This window comes from Camellia sinensis, chromosome 9 (genome assembly GCF_055761805.1).
Source record: "Camellia sinensis isolate YWXY chromosome 9, ASM5576180v1, whole genome shotgun sequence".
In the NCBI taxonomy this organism is placed as follows: domain Eukaryota; kingdom Viridiplantae; phylum Streptophyta; class Magnoliopsida; order Ericales; family Theaceae; genus Camellia; species Camellia sinensis.
In genome coordinates this window covers 93,457,213-93,479,551 of record NC_138969.1, presented here as the reverse complement: position 1 = coordinate 93,479,551, position 22,339 = coordinate 93,457,213, and the positions used below count along the sequence as shown (strand labels likewise).

Here is a 22,339-nt window from a genome sequence, read left to right as displayed (position 1 = left end):
CATGCAGATGGATTTTATTCTTATCACAGGGGAATATGTGTCAAAATAGTCCAGACCTTCCTTTTGTCTGTAACCTTTAACTACAAGTCTTGCTTTATACTTGTCAATTGAACTATCTGCTTTCATTTTTCTCTTGAATATCCATTTATATCCAAGAGGTTTAGAACCTGGTGGAAGATCCACCAATTCCCAAGTATGATTTTGCATAATGGATTCAAATTCATTATTAACAGCCTCTTTCCACAAAGGTGCTACAAGACCTGTCATTGCTGCCTTAAAGGTTTAAGATTCATTTTCTAACAGGTATGTTAGGTAATCTGGACCAAAGGATTTTGATGTTCTCGCTCTCTTACTTTGTCTTGGTTCATCATCAGTTAAATCCTGTTGGTCGAAACCATTACTAATCTATTGTGTTTGATTGTCATTAGTCTCTTGACTTTGTGTACAATCATAAGTTATTTTCTGTGAACTTAATTCCTGTCCTTTCTTGTAAGGAAAGAGATGTTCAAAAAACACAGCATTCCTTGACTCTATAATAGTGTTCACATTTATATCAGGTATGTATAATTTATAAGTTAGAAACCGATATGCACTACTATTCTGAGCATAACTAATAAACACACAATCTACTGTTTTTGGTCCAATTTTAGTTTTTTTAGGAACAGAAATTTCAACTTTTGCCAAACACCCCCACACTTTTAAGTATTTGTAGGAAGGTGGTCGACCTTTCTACAATTCATAAGGAGTGCTGTTAGTTTTCTTGTGGGGTATTCTGTTAAGAACATAATTAGCAGACACTATTGATTCCCCCTATAAGTTCTGTGGTAAGCCTGAACTTAGTAACATGGCATTCATCATTTCTTTTAGGGTTCTATTATTCCTTTCAGCAATTTCATTTTGCTGTGGAGAATAGGGTGTTGTAGTTTGGTGAATAATGCCATGTTGTGCACAAAATTCATTTAATGGTGCATCATATTCACCACCCCCATCACTTCTAATATAAATCAGAATATAACACCCATCATTTGTTGACTATGGTGTGCTTGATTCATAAATTTCAAATCAAATTCATGAAAAATCCAAAATAATTATGACTACACAAATCAGAATTAATGTTTTGACAAAATCATATCCACATAAAGATTTTGCTTAAGAATCAAACAATTCAAAAAACCCATTTGATTGTATATATTCTTGCAACTCATTTACGAATAAGTGTCACTGTCACAAAAATATTTGTGACAAAAGAAAATTAAATTATCTCATCTAATGCAAGAGATACACTCCTAGATTAATATAATGGTTTATAGTTTAACAAATTCTACTACGCAAGTAAAATAATAATTAACGACATCTTATGTCACAAAATCAAAACAAACTAATAATCAACATAAAAGATTTCTTAAATTTACTTCCAATAAAATGAAACGATATAACTACTTAAATCTTCATGTTTAAATTTCTTTGGTGTTTAAACACCCATTCAAAATTGGTTAGAAATACTCAAATTAATCTGCTTATGTACAAAGTCAACATATCAATTTATCATTCCGAACCACATGAAATTATTTTTAAGAAATAACTTGAGTTGATATCAATACATGTATATCAAACGCATCAAATAAAAGAATAAATTTACAAAATAAATTTATCATGCATGATCCAATAACTTGCATCAAGAGATAAAAAGATTCTCAACCCATAAATAAAATCCAACGTAAGTAAACCAGCACGTTTTAAACTTTAAACTCAAAAAACGACAAAACATACATTGATTTAACCAGTTTGATTTGTACACAAATAAACTAATTATATATATACATTAAAATGTTCTTGTGAATATATATATATATATTTTCCGACTCATGTGCAAAAACTATTCACGATTACGGATCCACACATAGAAATTAAAAAATGATTCAGAAAACCAATAAAGAAAATAAACTTGCCAAAAAGGTTTCTTCGTAATAAAAATGAAATTAGTTTGTAAAACTAATATTTTACTCCAGAATCAAATTCTTCCATGTATACTCACGAAGAACTGTGATAAGGTCAAAAGAACTAACACCCTTTCACAAAGGGTTCAATAAATTAAGTGACCTTCAAAACAAAACCGTAAGTCACATACAAAATTTACAGATTGTGACCGAGACACAAAGTTACATGACTATACAAAAAATTAAACCATAAATACAGAATTTAATTTTGTAAAAATAAAAGAGGCAAGAATTTTAATTAAAGAAAACTCAAAAATTATTTCTGAAAATCAAAATTAATTTTCTAGTTACTAAAACCGGAAAATAAATTATAACATAAAATAATTTTATTTTCCTTGTTACTAAAACTAGAAAATAAAATACCACAATAATTTTCTGCAACATCTAATTCTGCAATTGTTAATGACACCAGTATATTACTACTAGTTGTTAAAGAAAATAGACAATATATTACTACTATCTATCAAATAGTTTATAAATACTATTTGTATTTTTCAACCAGAATATCACTTTGTGAAAACACAGAAAATTAAATACAATAAAGATACAAAAAATTAATTTATGTCTTAAGATTGTTGGACAATCTTTCCTGTATTTAAATGAATTAAATTTTGTTGTGTACTTAACAACAACTATAATATAAAAGAAATAAAGAAAAAAAGAGAATTTGTTTGATTACAAAAAATCAAACTAGAAATAAACATAAATAAATAAAAACAGATTTTATTTTGTTACAAAAACAAAATTAAAATTTGATTTAAATAAATAATAAAAACACCGAAAATAAATAAATAACTTACTTGATTATTCTTGAAAAATAATGTGATCAAGTCCAGTGTTCGACGTGTGTCTTTAAGATAGATTCGTCCTCTCCACGGTGCTTTCAGAATATGGAAGTCTATCTCCCAGGATAAAATGATCAATCAATGAAAAATAGCAGCACTACAAATTTTCCGTACGACGAACACACTAAGTGTTTATACTCTCTCTCACAAGAAAATAATGCAGCAATATGAAGAGAATAGATGCAGAATTATTTTGGACGAAATCAGTGAAAGAATCATCAAATGAGGGCTATCTATTTATAGATGGATTGATAGCTTTTCAATTTGAATCCAATATGTAGCAATCTGTTTTGAACAGATACAGTACCTGTTCGGCATTGTTTAAACACATTCAAATTGTTCGGTTTTGAATTTTGAACAAAAACCGAATCTGTGGCACAGGTTTCGGACAGATAAATTCTGTACAGGAAAACTGGACAGATTTGAATTAATCTGTACAAAATTTGAAGAGGTGTGTCATGACCCAAACCCGCCCCTATGGGTTTAGCATCGTAACCGGCCAGTAATCCGAGATTACCGAAGGCCTGTTTAACAGTAATACAGAGTACAGGGGCTGGCGGAAGCCAATACAGTAAATAAACAATGTCCAATGAGCTGTGACAGTCTGTATGCCAAAAAGACTTTTCATTCAAATATATACCGTCAGACAAAACAGCATGTACATATAAACAATCATTCAGTCAAGGACCTAATCCCTATTAAACAGTACGGTAACAGTCTATACAGTCGAACAGGACAGATACAGAGACAGACGGGGAATTTAAAAACACCCCTAAGCCGTAGCTTGACAAGCTCGGAACCTCGCAGTGAGGCACAACGGTTGGCTTGACAAAACTGGAGTTTACCCCGACGCTTCTAGCTGCGGTCTGGTGCCTGCACACCTACATATATATATGAGCAGTGAGCTAAAGCCCAGTGAATAACACAATGCGTAAAGGGGTTAAGAATGAATGTCCTTACAGTAATGAAAACAGTTCATTAAATCAGTATTTCAATCGTTCAGTCGATACAGTCATATGTGGTACATCCATTAGCATAACAGTACAGTAAATAGTAGGTCTTAAAAAGACCGAGCAGTAAATGATGGCCATCAGTCAGTAACAGTAGTGGTTCCAACGAGGGAACCGACAGAGATCTCTGTAACAGTATCAGTAAACAGTAGGTGCTAAGGATGCCACAATACAGTTCAGAATATAGGACATATATTCATTCAGTTAACAGTAGTCAGTTCAGAAAGCAGTACAGTTCAGTTGTTCAGAAGATAATCATTTTGAACATATCTTTACACAGTTGTTACTCACAGAGTTCTGGGCTACGGTAAGGCTAGAACGCGTCCTCAGTCGTCAACCCTACACAGTTTATAGATTAAACACACACTAAGCTACACAGTTTGGAAGGATATTAACGTAATCCCTAATATGCCTCGGTGTGGTTCTACATCTATATCCTCATTAAGATGCCTTAAACTAGGCCTAAGAATGCCTAGGATGAGATGAGGATGCAAAGATGCACTTGAAAAGCATTTTCGGAAGTTTCAGAAAACAGGGGTCACGCTCGAACGTATGTTCATCCGCTCGAGTGGACATGTAGACAAAGGTTTCCGCTTGAGCGTAGACTTACCCGCTCGAGCATTCTGCAAAACAGTCAAAAGTGCTGGATAGGCGAAAATCACGCTCGATTCGGCGCTCGACACCCGCTCGAGCATGAGACACAATGTCCCGCTCGAGCGTCAATTATTCCGCTCGAGCGGACTTCAAAACAGAACAAAATGCTGGGAGCACGATTTCCACACTCGAGCGCCAGTCACCCCGCTCGAGCGTGAGTCCAAATTCTGGAAATTCCAGATTTGAACCTCAAGCTCAAAACCAAGTTTTAAACCATAAATTTCGATCCTCTTGGGCCAATTTTCCATAAAACACATCAAAACTCATACTTTAACATGATTCAAAGCTCAATTTGCAAAATCAAACCCCAAGGGTGTTTCAAACAAACTCAATTCGAAACCAATTTCATGAATATGGAGAACATGCAAACATGCATGGATTAAAACCATTTCAAAGCTTCAATTTGATGCTCTAAGGAGCCAATTGTTCCAAAAACAAGATGAAAACATGGACTTAACATAGCCATGAGCATGCATGAGACAATTCTCCATGGAATCAACTCAAATTCAACAATTCAAGCATGCATACATGGAATGAGTTCCAATTCAACATTAATGAACCAATTCATGCCTTAAATCACTAAAGGCTCAAGAATTATGCAAGAATAAGTTCAAATACACAATAAAGAAGGTCAATGATCTACCTTAGGCCTTGGATTATGGGTCAATGTTGCTATCAACCTTCAATTCTACCAAGATTCAAGCCAATTCACAATGAAACAAGTTGAAATCAACTCTTCTAGCTTCTCTCTCTCTCTAAGGTCGGTTGTGTGCAAGAAATGGAAGAAGAAATGTTTTGTTTGAGTGTATGAGAAGATCAAAAAGGTTCAAGAGTGGGCCACTTAAGTGGCAAAATGGTAAATAAGGCCAACTATGCAATTTAACTCATTTTAACCTAATTTAGTCATACCTAACCAGTTTTCAGATAATTATACCATAAAATCACGTAAATTACGATGATCATAAAACACTAACCGGTTTCCAGTTCGGCCGCCGATAAGGCCTTCAATTTGCAATTTAAACATAGAACACAAACAAATAATCAAACAATCAAACAGATAGACATACAATTGAACAGATATACTTAGTCAATTCAGTTTCAATTTCAGTCAGTCAGTTCAGTAGTTTATTCAGTTCACTTATCAGTCATAATCAGTTCAGTTTAACGGCAATCAGTGGTTAATCAGTAAACAGTGACGAGGGTTGTTACAAGGTGCAAAATAACTTGATTTCAAACAGAATTTATTTACCAAAAATTCAAATGTTTTTTGCCCAAAAAGATTAGTATTGGGTCAGACAAGCCCAACCCAACCACACACTCGCGCCCAGGTCCAGCCCGACCGACCGGGCGGACAGCGGCGGCGGCACGCGCGGATGTGGTGATTTTTGGGTCCAATGGGTCTAGTCCATTTTGCCCATAACTTCTCCCTTCTACAAACTTGGGGTGCCCCTTGGGGCCCTCCCAATTTATAATTCCAAGCTATATAAACCCATTCAAAACTTCCCACCAAACCAATGTGGGACAAGCCAATTTCCAAACCTTAAGAAATTTCTACCAAGAACTCCATTTCCATGGAACACACTTTGGCTTCAATTTTTCATTCACCCGATAATGGTTTTGAGCAACCAAATATACTACGTGAATCACAACGCGGCATAGAACGCGTTTCCACTTTGACCCGCAAAAATCGATGCACGAGGCCCATATTAAAAATAGACCAAACTTAGGAAAAAATTCTGATTTTACCCAGAATTTTTCCAACCATTTCTAACAAAACCCTTCACTTTCTCTCTCATCCAAAGCCATAATCACCCGATCATCTGCTTCATCATCCTCACCATCATCATCATCCAAGAAAGTCTTTGATCGAATCATGAAGCTCTTCGTGATCGATCTCAACGGCAAGAAGATGGTGGCGGATTCTCTCTCTTTCTTCTCCGCTGACCATTCATGGCGTAGATATGCTCTCTCTCTCTTTCTCTCTCTCTCTCTCTCTTCTTTGCCAACCATTCATGGCGGATTCTCTCTCTCTCTTTCTAGATTTGGATTCGTAAATCTAGAGAGAGAGTTTTTTTTTTTTTTTCCATCTCTAGATCTGAGTATAACAACATAAGGGTAAAAATGGAATAAATAAAAATGTTCAGGACTTATATGTAAAAAAAAAATTATATTAAGGACCTGTTGGGTAATAACCATTGAAAATAGGACTGACCCATAAAAATTTCTAATTTATTTGGGGTCCATAGTATTTTACAATTCACATTCCTAGGTTTGTTATTGTGAGTAACATCCCCTACTTGGAAGAATTCATCTAATAGAAAAGTTTCAACTAAAGCTGCTGATGGTGTGATTACTGAGCAGGAATATTCGGATACTTTATATCAATAGGTCTAAATTTGGAAAATTAAAAGTCTGTAGGAATTGAAGAGTTTTATTTGGTAACTTATGTATGGGAAGATTCTTACCAACCACTAAAGAGTTATTCGAGGTCTTACGAATACGAACATTTGTCCAACATGCAATTTTCAATGTAGAGACATCTCTCATCTATTCCATAAGTACCCTATTTTCAACAAAATTTGGAAAGTTGTTAGAAGTGCTAATTGGTGCCATCATAAGTCTAGTATGACCATCAATCAATGGTTACAAACCAACCTTCAAAGTAAGAAATTGGAGCAAAACAATATCTACTGGAGCACAATCTTCATCGTTGCCCTATGGAGGATTTGGAAGATTAGAAATAATGTGGTGTTTTTCCAAGAGGATTGCAATATTCAAGAAGCAACTAGACTCATCTTCCAGCAAGCAAATGAAATTCATAAGGCTTTTCACTCTAACCCTATTACTGGATTATTTATTAACAAACTAACTCATTGGTGTTGTCCCCTACAAGTGCTATCAAGCTCAATACAAATGGTTACTCAAAAGGAAACTCGAGTCCTGCTTGTTTTAAGGGCTTGCTTCAAGATGCTAGAGGTGCATGGCTAATTGGTTTTCATGGCAACTTAGAAACAACTAGCGAGGAAGCATAATTATAGGGTGTATACAGAGGTCTGACTATCATCTTCGAGAAAGGCTTGAAGAAAGTCATCATCGAATCTAATTCGGAACAATTGATTAATTTAATCAAATGAGAGACTTGCCTCAACTTTCCCCAAAGAGCACTAAGTTCCTTATGGAACATTGTGATTGCTCTCTCAACCATATCCGACGCGAAGGAAATGCATGTGCTGACACTCTTGCCAACATGGATATAATTAACCAAGACCCTTCAATTGTCTTTGAAGACCCGCCTAATCAACTTGTAAGTTTGCTTGTTGCAAACAAGGTTAACATTTCCTGTGAGAGGCACTAGTTGCCCTCTTGTACTCTGTCTGTTGTTGTTATTTTGAATTAATCCAAAAAAAAAAAAAAAACTATTAGTAATTAAAATTTTAAAAATTTTCATTAATAGGTAAATATTTTGTCAAAACACTACTAATTTATAATTTTTGCATTAATTTTTAAGCCACTTTCCTAATTTATTAGAGTTTTCTTGTTTAAGAATTGTTTTTAATTTGAACTTTAGAAATATATAAATACTACTACTTTAAAAAATGTGAAGCCTTGAGAACATGAATATGAATCACAACTACTACTGCCAATAGTTGTGATGTTTCAAAATAAACATGAATCATTTGCTGCCTACATGAGTAGACACCATTAATCTCATTGTTTGATTATATATGTAGATATATGTGTATGTAGATATATGTGTATGTAGATATATGTGTATGTATATATAAAATGAAGAAGAAGAGAAAAAAAAATGAGCGGTGGCAGTGTGATGGGAAAGAAGGACCTCCAACAACAGCAGGTGTGAGAGGGGAAGGGACAGCAGTGATTTGTTAGGATTAAACACACACAGCAAATGGTCTACAAACAATCACACACAGCTGAGACACAAACATTTACGTGGTTTGGCCCAATACTACAACAGAGCAAAAATACAAAACAAAGGAGGAGGAAGAGTATCTCACTCTTTCTACTCAACTCAGAGCACTCATACGCTTCTCACAACTCTCTCTCTTTTTCTTCACCCTCTGATTGATATATTCAACTCACAGCTCTTCTCCAATTTCTACATAAACAGGAGAGCTGCTTGCCAACAACCAATTACTATTGCCAACCTCTGCTTGCCAACAACCAATTACCAAAGTTAATAACATAGCCACCCTAGGTTGGAAAGAAAATCTGTAGCCCAAACTCTGCAGCCTCCATTCTTGCCTCATGGTGTGGATACTCAACAATTCTCCCCCTCCATACCCATGAGGAGTAGGATCCTTACTGAGAGTCCATTCAAGAAATGTCCCTGCATACTTCGAGTTTGTCTCTCGAGACTACATTTGTAAGCATGTTGGCTGGATTCTTATCTGTGTGGATCTTGACCAATTCCAATAACTGCTTCTCCATCACTTGGCATATCCAACGATACCGAACATCAATGTGCTTTGTGCGAAAATGGTATATAGAATTCTTGCTCAGGTCTATAGCACTCTAGCTATCACAATGTACCATGAACTTCTCTTGCTTTAGTCCTAGTTCTGGGAGAAATCGCTTCAACCACAACATCTATTTCCCATCTTCTGCTGCAGCAATATATTTTACCTCGGTTGTGGATAAAGCAATACACTTCTGCAGCTTGGATTGCCAAGACACAGCTCCCCCTGCAAAAGTAAATAGAAATCCTGATGTAGATTTTCTACCATCAAGATCACCTTTCATACCTGAATCTGTATAACCTTCCAAGATTTGTTTTTCTTCTCCAAAGCACAGACACATTTTAGATGTACCCTTAAGGTACCTCAGAATCTACTTGACTACTTCTCAATGCTCTTTCCCTGGATTGGAAAGAAATCTGCTTACAACTCCAACAGTATGAGCAAAACCTTGTCGGGTGGATACCATTGCATACATCAAACTCCCTACAGCGGATAAGTAGGGAATTGCTTTCATCTCTTCTCTTTAGATGTACCCTTAAGGTACCTCAGAATCTACTTGACTACTTCTCAATGTTCTTTCCCTGGATTGGAAAGAAATCTGCTTATAATTCCAACAGTACGAGCAAAACTTTGTCGGGTAGATACCATTGCATACATCAAACTCCCTGCAGCGGATGAGTAGGGAATTGCTTTCATCTCTTCTCTTTCTTTTGTAGAAGAGAGAGAAGAACTCTTGCTCAGCTTGAAATGATTAGCCAGCAGAGTACTGACTGGCTTGGCATCTTTCATATTAAACTTTACAAGTACCCGTTCAACGTACTTCTCATATGACAACCACAACTTCTTGGTTTTCCTGTCATGCATAATTTTCATGCCCAAAATTTATTGTGCAGGGCCTAGGTTCTTCATGTCAAAAGACTGTGATAAGTCCTTCTTCAGTGATCTAATTACTGTGGCATCCTATCCAACAATTAGCATGTTATCAACAGAAAGTATGCATATGATGAAGTTTCCACCGGGAAATTCCCTTACATATACACACTGGTTTGCAGTAGTTCTCTTGTACGCATGACCCACCATGAATGAGTCAAACTTCTTGTACCATTGTCTCGGTGCTTGTTTGGGGCCGTAGAGACTCTTCTTTAATCTGCAAACTAAGTTTTCTTTCCCTTTTACTTCAAAACTTTCTGGTTGCTCCATGTAAATTTGTTCCTCCGAATTACCATGGAGAAATGTCGTCTTCATATCCATTTGTTCAAGTTCCAAATTCAAATTGGCCGCTAGTCCCAAAACTACTCGAATGGATGTCATTTTTACAATTGGCAAGAAGATTTCATCAAAATCAATACATTTTTTCTTTTTCTCTATCAATATGCTCGCATTGCCATCAATTTCGAATGTTGTTTTTTTGTGAATTTTTTAGATCATTACTTGTTTAGTTGCTATGAAATTATCAGTGTTTCTCCAAGGCATGAATTTCTAAATTGATTTTTGTGAATTTTATAGATCACTGGTGTAGACACCCCATTTTTGACCGCCCTTAAGACTTGGGCACCACTGATGTTTTGCTTGGCGGAGAAAGGTGTGCAGGGAAAATGTTCAGTTTCTTCGGCAAGGAGAGAGGCAAATCCTTCAAAACACTTTGTTTAGGGGTTTGGAGTTGAAGAAGAGAGGAAAGGAGAGGAGAAAACTAGTTTGGGAGAAGTTCGGCATGAATCCGGGTAGAAGCGAGTCGAGCAGCCCTCGCTGAATCGGGCTTATCTATCTGTACACTTGGAGTTTAGTTATGAGGTCACCACTGTTGGAAAGAAGACTTCCGGGGCTTCATTTTGCACTCAAGAATCTCTTAAATCCGAGACCGGAGGGGGGAGATATGATTGGTTGAAGTTGGGCATCATCCCGGTTGGACCGAAACTGAGCAGCCTTCACCAAAACAAGCATAACTTTTTTCAAAGTTGGAATTTTGATGCAAGGCTGGTGCCATTGGAAATCTTACTTCCGGGACTTCAATTTGGACACAAGATTGACCTGAAAAGGAGTTCATATGAAGAAGTTATGCCCGTTTGAAGTTGGACCTGCAGAGCAGATTTTTCCTGCCGGCCGGCCAAACATTATGCCGACCGGCCAAGTAGATGGCCGACCGGCCAGAACAGATGGCCGACCGGCCAAATAGATTGCTGACCGGCAGGTTAAAGTAGCCGACCGACCAATTTTGCTAGCCGACGACCTTCCGGAGTATTCTACAGATTGAATGGATGCCAGCTGTGCCAGCTGGAGGGCACAGACTGGATCCTCCATACACGTGTATGGAGGATCTTGGCTCTTGGTTTTGAAGCTTCTAAGAGAAGTCTTACTCCCTTGGCTCTATAAAGGAAGCTCTCTTCTTCCTTATACTAGGTTAGAAAAACCAGCTGGGATTGATACATACATCCCTCCATATATCTCCCTCTATCTCTCCCATTCAACCATCAAACACCTTTGTTCTTGGGCCATTTCTTCATCAACTCATAGCACAATGCATCCTTACTCCATTGCAGCAACTTGAGGCTGTTCTTCAGAGCTTAGGAGCACCTAAACTTGGTCCAAGAGGTGCTGGTTTGCTGGTCTTCAAGGGTGAGTCCTCCTCTTCCATTTTCTAGTATTTTCTTGCTTCATATCTAAGCCATAGTTGCTTGCATTTTTGGGCTCCGACCCAAACTGTAAATTATTATATTTTGAGGTCATCTTCATGTTTGATTGATGACCTCTTGCTGTTTGAGGACAGTAGCTAGCACTTCCTTCTTTATCTCTCCTTTAGACCCTAATCTTGTATGCTATTTTTGGCCTATGTGTAATCTGTTTTGGGGCATGTCATAAACTGTAGATAGGCTTATTTTGAGCCCTTCTTCAACATTGAGGAAGGGCTCATCACTGTTCGGAACCTCCATGTTATACTTGCCTTTATACTCTCTTTTTGGTCCCATTTTTGCATGCCTTGGCAGCCCCTGATGTTGCTGTTTTTGGGCTGAGGTCCGAACTCAAAACAGCCTCATTTTGACCCATTCTTCATGTTTCATTAAGGGTCTTTGGCTGTTTGTTGAATATTTTGTATACTTTGTGTTATAGCCTCTTTTGAGCCTCATCTTGCATGACATTTTGAGTGTATTTATATACTGTTTTTGGGGCTTCCATAAACTGTAAATAGTCATATTCTTGGCCCCTCTTCAGTGTTGTAGAAGAGTCTTTTTCTGTTTGGGCTTTGCATCTACCACTCGCTTCTTTGTCCATTTTTCGGTCCAATTCTTGCATAAGAGCTTAGCCATACCTATGTTTGTCTTTGGGGTTTTTACAGTTCTGTAAAATGTCATATTTTGGGCCCCTCTTCAATGTTGTTGAAGGGCCCTAACCTGTTTGGGGTCAGCAGCTGTGAGTTGCTTCTTTATCTCACATTTAGGGCCATTTTTGCATGCTAGTTTTTCCCTATGTGTGTTTGCTGTTTGGCCTTGTTTAAAACTGCAAAAATGCTTGTTTTGGGGCTGCCTTGAATCTGTCTTCACATGTCATGATCAAATAATGTATGCTTTGTATAGCTGTAGGCCATTGCGTATGCCTAATTTTTCATTTCGGGTCGTATGTCATGCATCGGGTGCCATTTTGCCATGATTCGGGGCTGTTTCGGGTCATGTTTAGCTTCTAAAATTTGCATGCTAGCATTTCATCTTGTCATGTCTTGTTAGAGTGGCATTTGGTGCCTTAGGGTCGGTCCTCGATTTGCGTGCACGAGTGCACGTACTTCGAGAATCTCATTTTCATCTAATGGCCACTGATGTGGGTGCGGCTGAGGTCCACTCACATTGGTGTAAGTCCATCTTGCATTGTGTATGCCATGTTTCAATACGTAGTCCATGTTATGTTGTTAGCATTGTGTGTGCCATGTAGTTATATTGCATGTTTGTATGTTTGCTTGCATGCTTAGGTCGCATGTGCATTGTTGTGCATTGCCTCGCCTCTTGACCAACCATGATTGAGGTTGGGTCCCTTGTATGTTTTGTGTGCATTGCATTTGACATTGAAATGCATACTTGACTCTTTGGCCATCATGCATCGAAATGCGTGATTGATGGCCCGAGGGTCGAGGGCCATGTTCCCTTGAGTCCATTACATGATAGGGAGTGTGTCCATGCATACATGTGCCTGAAATCCTATGCCATATGCTGTCTATTCTCTGTTGTTGTCAAAACTGTCTTCTGCAGGGAGCTTCCGCCGACCGGCAGAATTTAGTGCCGACCGGCACTTTTTGAAATGCCGGTGACCCAATAAACAGCCGATGGAAGTTGTGAACTGCCGGTGGGAATTTCCCCTAGCCGGTGGTGCTCTGCAACATGCAAGGAACCTGTCCTGGAGTTTTGGCAATTTTCAGAGAGACAGGGCAGTATAAACAGAGGTGGCAGTGTTATGGTACGGGCTTTCCGGGCAAGGCGGATCCGAGCATGCATCACTCACGCATCCCAAGGCAGGGCTGCGGCCACCTTCTTGCTGCATTTATTTTGTTAATTAATTAAGGGTCTGTAATAATTAATTAGCTAGGATAGTCGATTTATTATTCGGACTGTATTATTCTTTTGGTCCCTCCGAGCGAGGGCAAACTTGTAATAAGTGTGGGTGCGTGTGTGCATGTCTTCCAACCCCCACTTCTTTCTCCCTTTTATTTACCCGCTTATGATGGTAGACTAGGGCATATTTAAATTAGCATAACAGTATGATAGCATGCGTGCATCCATACATCTGTCTTACATGCACCGGGCTCGGCACATCATGCTAACTGCACTTGTATTTCAATTCCAAGTTGAGAACTTGTTAGTTGCAGCATTTCACATGCCATCTTTAGGATAGTCGAACCTGTTTAGATTGCATCTTTGCATGTGTTGCATTAGCCATTTTTAAACATGAACTAGGATCATGCATATGATTACTGACTAGTTCCTGTTTTGGCTCGGAGTACTAGGTAAGCTTTTATGCTTTAGCATATCGCATGCGTGTGAATGTTGCCATGATAGCATGATTACCATGAGGCTAGCTGCTTATGTGATATAACTTCTTGAATGCCTATGGATGGAGGTTAAATTACCTAAATTGGAATAATGCATTAAAACTGTGAGTTTTAAGCCCACTATATAGTGGAAAAATCATCTTTTCTAAAGCCCACTTGAGGGTGGCAAAACCTGCATTTTAGCCTACTTGCGAGTAGCAAACCATTTTCAAAACAAACATGCTATGTTTCGTTCCAATTTAAGCGATTTGGTCTATACTTGTTTGCTGTGCGCATAACATAGTAATTCTAGGCTAAAAACCGGAATAAGAACACATAACGTTGTCAAAACTGGATATCATGGTTAGTAGAGGCCGATCTTCGGATCGGGCGAGAGGGGGTGCTCATAGCTGACCTTCCCCAATCGTACCCAAGTTCCCGAGCCGAGGCAACTTTGGTGATGACGGACACGTGGCCTTTGGCACCGAGTCAAGGTTTCCTAAATTCTCCCAAAATAAATGCGACTCTGTATCTGGCAAAGCAGTCCATGTTTGACACTTCTTTCAAAATCTGTTTTCTCAAAACGATTTGCCGGATTTGGACTCTTTGGTTCAGATTTAGAACCGTGACACAAATCTAGAGTCTGAGCTGTAATGAGGTCCCCCTCCGCGGGCACGTGTTACAACTGGTTATTTGGTTACTGTGAAATCATTAGTGTTTCTCCATGTTTTGCCTTCGCTTCTAGATCTAGATCTAGATCAACCACCATTGTGACTCCGATATGGTCACAGTGGTTGTTTGGTTGCTGTAAAATCATCAGTGTTTCTCCACATAGCAGCCACTACTACCATCGCCGTCGGCGAAAGAAAAAGGAAGAGAAGAGACGAGAGATGAGCTTTTAGAGATGGAGATATAAGAAGAGAGTGAAGAAATTGTGTGTAGCTTTGCAAAGTTTTTTGTTTTGAAATTGGAGAAGCGAAATAGAGAGAAGTGGTGGTCATCACCATTGTTGCAATTGCAGAGCTCAGTGTGTGTGTTAAATTTTATGGTTTGTCAATTTTGTGAACTTGAGTTACTGTTCAAGTATATTTATTTATGCAAAAAGATTCCATATCCATAATTCCTATTGAAAGTATTCTGAAATGTACAAATCTCTTTCTCTCTCTATTTATCTAAAAAAATTAGCACATTGTTGTATCAAAATATAAAAAAATTATACAGATAAAATTTAGATAGAACATTTGTGTAGATAAAACAATTGAATAGATAAATTTTGGATAGATAAAAAATTGGGGATGCACAGTTAGTTGTAGTGTTCTACTGAGTGTGGTAGAAGTCCCAAATTTGAGTTTTTTTTTTTTTTTTCTTCTTTTTTTATGCGCAAAACCAATGTATGGAGGTGGGTTAATGAAGAGAGAGAGAGAGTAATTGCAAACATAAGGGTTAAAGGGTTCTTGGGTGGGTTGGGTTCGATATCTGGTTTAAAGAGAAGCATCAAGTACAAGGGGTATGGGATTTGAAGTGAACTAAATAGGTATTGAAAAAGCTCTGATTTTTGCACAGATGTGTATTTGTAGAGTATATTTGAGTGTTAGTATTGAAGAATTTCAACAGATAAAAAACAAGTTTGTGAATTTCAAATAGAAATGAATGGGTTTTCAAATATGAGTTTAACAGATTAAAAAAAATTCAACAAATAATTTCAATAGATAAGAATTTTTTAACAGATAGATTTTATTTGGATGGATATTTGAACAGAAAAAAGGAATTTTGAATTGAAAAGATCATATAGGATAAAAAAAAATTAAACAGATAGGGAAAAAATTTGAACATATAGAAAATAATTTGAATAGATAGATATCAATTTAAATAAATAGTCAACGAAAAGTTAATAGATAAATTAAGGAATAAAATTAAAAACAAAATGTCTTCCAAAACCAATAAAAGGATTTCTCACTAAATTATTTCACTAAAGGTAAATTTCTCACCAACAAAAAATATCTATTAAACCTAATGTTTTATAATTTGAACTTTTCAACAATTATCTCTATTTAAAATATCTTACATACTAAAACCAAAACCAAATTGTTTACCACTTCCACACAGAACTCAAGGCTTATATATTAAGGGTATAAGTGACCATTTCATGTCAAAAGAAACAGTGTATCACAGTAGCAATGATGAAGAAATATTTATAATGTGCATATATATGTACTAGCAACTTATACATGTGATGTAAGTGTAATTTAAATAATTAAAAATAAAATAAAAAAGTAAGAGTTTTCTTTATAAATTACTGATTTTAAGTTTGAGTCCCACAATTTTCTCTATTATTATTATTACTATTGTAATTGTTATTATTATTTGAATAGAGAATTTTGTTTTGAATATATACCTCCAATATTTTTCACTTCATACAGATATATATTATATTTGAAAAAGACTGAGACCCCTTTCAAAGGTACCTCCACGACCCTCTTTGCCTTTTGATTGGTCAAAATTGTTTTTTTTCTTTTCTTCTCTACTCACCAACCCCCCATGTGTGTGTGTGTGGGGGTGGTGGGGGTGGGAATATGAGGGGTCATAATCACAGCTGATATTATATTAAATATGAATAGGAAATATTTTTGACAACAATTAAAAAAAAAAAATCAAAACATAGCCCAAAAATGTTACTTTTAATCAAATTTAATTTCAAAGAAACTACCGTTAACTATAAAAACATCCAATTTAGCCCGGAAAATACTCATTCAATAAAATCTGAAAACTAGATAATTATAAATTGTTCACAACTTGAATAGAATTCAATAAAAAAATCATAAGATTAATTTGATTACCTGTAGTTAGGGTTGTGCTCGGGAGGAACAGAAAATGACTGGAAGCAAACTTGGCAAGGAGGATTAGAGGGCCGGATCAAGCACACGGCATTTGGGACAGAGCCTGAACTACCTGTGCCAAGGAATATCAAAGCTGATTGGGGTTCAACTTGGCTGTTCTCTACAACATTTTTGGAGATATCCATTTTCTCAAGTCTTCAAAGAGTCTTCAAAGATGACGGAGTACAGAGAGAGAGAGAGAGAGAAAGAGAGAGAGAGAGGACAAGGAGAGGGAATAAAGGAGGTACAATATATAATAGGGATTAGACAGAGTGTTTGTTTGAGATGTGAGTTGGTTTTTTTTTTATTATTTTAATTTGGGGTTAAAAAATTTTGTTTGGAATGATATTTTTTGATTTTTTTTGACTTTTATAAGAAAAAAATTATAATTTATATAAAACATTTTATTTTATCAATTTTTTAACATATTTTATCTTTCAGTAATGATTCAGACCCACACAACTCCTACTCATTTGTGATTAATCCAAATAAAAAAGAGAAAGAAAAAAAAAATACAAACACATCATTAATACACAACAGTGCGAAGGTGATAAGAATCTCTCCAAAAGAAGATCCCAAATATTTATTTTAGGTCAAAAAAATTCATGCCAAGCAGGCATTTTGGACCGAGTAGGTGCACTATTTTGGCTATTGGTGTTTTCTGCACGCGGTGCATGTCCATTGGTTCTAATTTTCTCTTTCTTGTCATACACGGAAAAACATATATTCATTCTTACACTAATATTATAGCTCACACCTGTACGTCATTATAAAAAAAAAAAAAATTTATATTTTCTGAGTTATAATTAAAAAAAATCATAATTAAATAACACATAAGTCATAATTAAAATAAAGTTATAATTAAAAAAAATTGATCATAATTAATAAAAAAAACAGAATAAAATAATTAAAAAAGAAAATGATATAACTTAATAATGCATATGATAGGGGAAGCGGCGGAGCCAAGAAACTAAATTAGAAGGGGCACTTATTGATTACAAGTTCAAATTTTTTCTTTCCTCCCCATAATCAATAATAAGAAGATAATAATAATTTTTAAATTAATATTAAGTACAAAAACTTAAATAAATTATTACAAAAGTATTTCAAATAAAATTTTACAATTAATTTCGAGTAAAATCGAAAAGAAAATATTGCGTGTAACTAGTGTATCACGGACAATATAAAAAAGTCAAATATTTAAGTCTTAATATAAATTATATAATGGTAAGATAAATTAAATTTTTACAAAATTTGAGTAAAAATTTTATATAATAGTGATATCATGTCATTATTGACATATGATATTATCAACCAATAGTAAAACAACATATGAAGGGTGAACTCTACATGCAAATATAACTAATACTCTAGTAATTTTTAAATATATATAGTGAGATTAATTATATTTGATTATCAATAACGATAATTTATATTGAGATTTTTTTACAAAATTTTCATACATAAAAATATAATTTGCTGTAGTCACTTCATTTTCAATAAAACAATCACCATTGTTTTCATAAATTTAAAAATGTCTTTGACATTTTATTCTAAATATTATTTTTGTTTAAAATTTTATTATATACATATGTAAAAAAATAATAACAAAAAAATCACGGGGCACATGACCCCCTGGTCACATGGTGGCTCCGCCACTGGATAGGGGTGTGTATAGTAAATTTCCTGTATATATGTTTTATATTATTTTTTGGATACCTAGTTTAGAATGATTTATAAATTAAAAAAAAAAGAAAAAAAATCAAATAAATAATAATAATAATAATAATTTTTTAATTTTTTTTTTCTTCAGTGAATTTTAAAAAAATAAATAAAAATTTTCAAATTTGTCCTGTCTAATAGAACTTAAAAATGAATGAAACTTTTTCAAAAAAATGAATTTAAAAAAATGGTTTGGCTTCTCTCATATTGGGAATCCAACTTGAGAGAGCATTTAGATTTAGTGAGCCAATTGTAAGCACATTCTCAGTGATCTAAACTGTTCACTTTTTAGTACTCGTTAAAAAGAATATTAATGTAAAAAATCAAGATGATTAGATTTTGATAGCTACATGTTTGAATCACATCTGTCTTTAAAAAATGAACAGTTATTCTTGAAATTTTATTTGCCATATATTGTTTTTTTAAAGAGAAATGTGATTAAAATATATAGCTACCAAATTTTAATTATTTTGATTTTTACATGAATGTTCTTCTTGATAAATTCTAAAAGTGAACAATTTGGATCATTGAAATTGGGCTTATAATGAGCCCACTAAATCCAAATGCTCTCTCAAAAAAACTGCTAAAAAATATTGTCAAACTCAATTTTAATTTCACGTGAAGTTCATGTTTAACTTTATTTGATTTGGTTGTAATGAAGTTCATGTATCCCTAACTTTCTTTGATTTTGTTTGTTGTTCACCATTGTTTTGTCACATTATTAATAGTAGTCAAATATTAAAAATAACAATGTTATATCTACCTAATTTATTACTTCTAAATAATTTTTAATGATATGGCATTAAGTTTAGACTCCGCATGATAATTTTTTTGATAAATCATAATTTGATACTTGTCAGACACATCATTAGAGGTGGTCTTTAGGGATAATAATTAGGTGTTTTAAACATTTTTTTATTAAAAAAATTAATGTTTTATCTACACAATTTTTTCCCCACAATCCCCACAAATGTGGTGACAAGATATAATGCAAGTTCATACCAATTGGAATGTAGGTCAATTTTTGAAAATTTGTTTGCCACCTCATTTGTCAGGATTATGGGAGAGAAAATTGTGTGAATGTAACATTGCTGAAAAATTTATTTTATAAGATTTTGGGTTCTCTCCTTGGTAATTTCAAGCGGAGTCATGTTTGGTCCTTTGTAGTCCAAGTACTGGATCCATCTCGATGACGTGAATAATTTATTTTATAAGATTTTCAAAATGGGATTAGCTTGTCTCTAGTCCACAAAGTGGACTAAACCGTATTGTTTAGGCTTGTGGAGACCAAGGTTTCAGTCTTGATAATTCGAACCGTTCATATTTTAGATCACAACGTGTAGATCATCGATAAAAAAATAGGTCGATTTGATAATCGTAACCACATTAGTTTATTATATTTATCTCCAAAAAAATGAATGGTCTAGTTTGCAAATAATATTTGTTGTTCATTTTTTTTTGCTAATAAATGTCATAAAATAATATAGCTATGATTATGGGATTGACTTGATTTTTTCATGGATGATGTACATGTTATGGTCTAAAAAATAAATAGTTCAGCCCAAACAACAAGGTTCAAAGGCAACCTAATGCCTTTCAAAACACATCATCATATAAAAAATTATATTGATCAGACAATTATAATAATATAATCATATTACATGTGTTAAAAAAGTGAACAAAATTATAATTTTAATAATAAATCGAATTTTTTAAGATAATTGTTATTTAATCATTTGGTTATAACTTTCTGATTAATATGATTTTTTACATGAATAATCTATTCAAAAGACCTTACAAAGTACCGGTTCAAATCATTAAAATTTGTCTGAGAAAAGGCCAATATGACCGTCTAGTTGAATTTACCAATCAACAATGATTCATATCACTAAAAAAAAGATCACTAATAACACTAATGCATTGGAAATGTCAAAAAAAAAAAAAACACAAAAACAAAACAAGGCATAGACAGTGGGCAGCATCACTTTTAGTGCCCTCAATCATTTTTCTTTACCAATAGAGTAATTTTTTATGTTTAGATATAGTTACCAAATTTAATATAATTTAAGAATTATTAAATGCACGTAATAAAGTTCACTATGTGCATATGAAATATTAATATTAGATGGTTACATCATGTGTCAATATTAACATTAACATAATATTATCATTGTAAAGAATTTTCAATACAAAATTTGACATAATTTGTAGGGCTGAGCAAGAAATCCGTGAAATCCGTAATCCGATCCAGTCCAGTCCAATCCGATAGGTTTGGATTGGTTTTTTGAATCCGTGGTTCGGTTCCGGATTGAACAATTAAAAATCCGTAGTCCACGGATTGGTTCCGGATTGAACCTCACGGTTCCGGATTGAAACCGATCCGAACCGTATACAAATAGTCTATATTTTTATTATACATCCTCCCCATATTATCTTCTCTTATTCCATATAAAACCTAAACTCAAACTTAAACCCGCATAATATCTTCTTTTATAACTTTTGTTTGTTAGTTTTTAGTTTTAATTTGTAATGGTTTAAATACTTATGGTAAAACCAATTTTCTTATGATTGTTTAAATTCTAGAACAGTATGTCGCTATTATAGAAAGACATGTTGCTATTGTGGAACTAATATAGCGCTATGTTTATATTTTTATGAAATTAAAGTATTATATATATATTTTTTTGTTATTTAATTATGTGAATCCGTGGTCCTAAACCGATCCAATCCGTGTTTAAATGGATTGGTTCGGATTGGTTCCATGATTTAAACGGATTGGATTGGTTCCAATTTTTCAAGAACCGTAAATAACGGATTGGTCCTGGTTTTACCCCCAATCCGGTCCAATCCGGACCATGCTCACCCCTAATAATTTGATCTCTTCCTTTAAATTTTTAGGTTAAATTCTCGGGTACTAGGGTCATGAATTCAATATTAAAATTTTTAAGGCAATATGCCCAAGCTCTTATCTTTTGTGGCCGTAAGGTAATAATAATTTGAAAGACTACATTACTCTTAATTATTTGTCTATCTATTTATTATTTTATTTATTTATCCACGTCACCTATTTGTGCAGTGCCACTTATTAATTGATTATAATTAAACCAATTAATAACTTAAATGAAATAGTATACATCATTGTGATAAATTTAAGTGTCATATTTTATAATAATTGTAAGGAGATTTCATGTAAGGTTTTGGGGTTTATAGATGTTGGGATGTTATTTTATATTATTTTCATGTAATTCCACAATTTGAAATGGGGACAAAACTTTGTTTGGCTATGGTTGCTAAACAAATAAAGATTATTCAAATCTAGTTACTGAACATCTTAAAGTTGTTTGGACAATTAAGTCAAATCTAGTTACTGAACATCTTAAGGTTGTTTGGACAATTAAGTCCGAACATGACTAATTTTGCCCATTTTTGTTCGTTCAGCCCGCCAGAGCTAAATAAAAATGATTTGTCCAGTCTTGATTGGCTAAACAAAGCTCGAATATATATATATATATATATATATATAAAAGTATCTATAAAAAAAATCATCTTCCACATCAATACCATCCTAACCCTCTCTATTCCCTACCTTGTTGCTGTCCTTCTCCAATAGAGATGAAAACCAAATTCAAAGAATGAAGAAAAGAAATAGATTTTGTAAGACTCTCAATATATATTATCTATAAAAAAAAATTAATTTGATCTAATAATCGTAACTTCTTCATTTTTATAGCATTTGTCTTTGAAAA

At 34.6% G+C, this 22,339-nt stretch overlaps 1 protein-coding gene across 2 annotated transcripts in view; it reads right to left on the bottom strand.

Annotated features, from left to right (window-relative positions):
- Window positions 1–17,153, bottom strand: part of LOC114291961 (Metallo-hydrolase/oxidoreductase superfamily protein) — a 46,001-nt gene extending 28,848 nt beyond the window's left edge. The window contains exon 1 of one of the 2 annotated variants that reach the window (XM_082887301.1): window positions 16,833–17,153. In XM_082887301.1, the coding sequence (XP_082743427.1) occupies window positions 16,833–17,017 (185 nt within the window). In that variant the 5' untranslated portion in view covers window positions 17,018–17,153. The remainder of the gene's footprint in view (window positions 1–16,832) is intronic. The other variant, XM_028235844.2, reaches the window with a different exon arrangement.
- Between the last annotated feature and the right edge of the window lie 5,186 nt (window positions 17,154–22,339).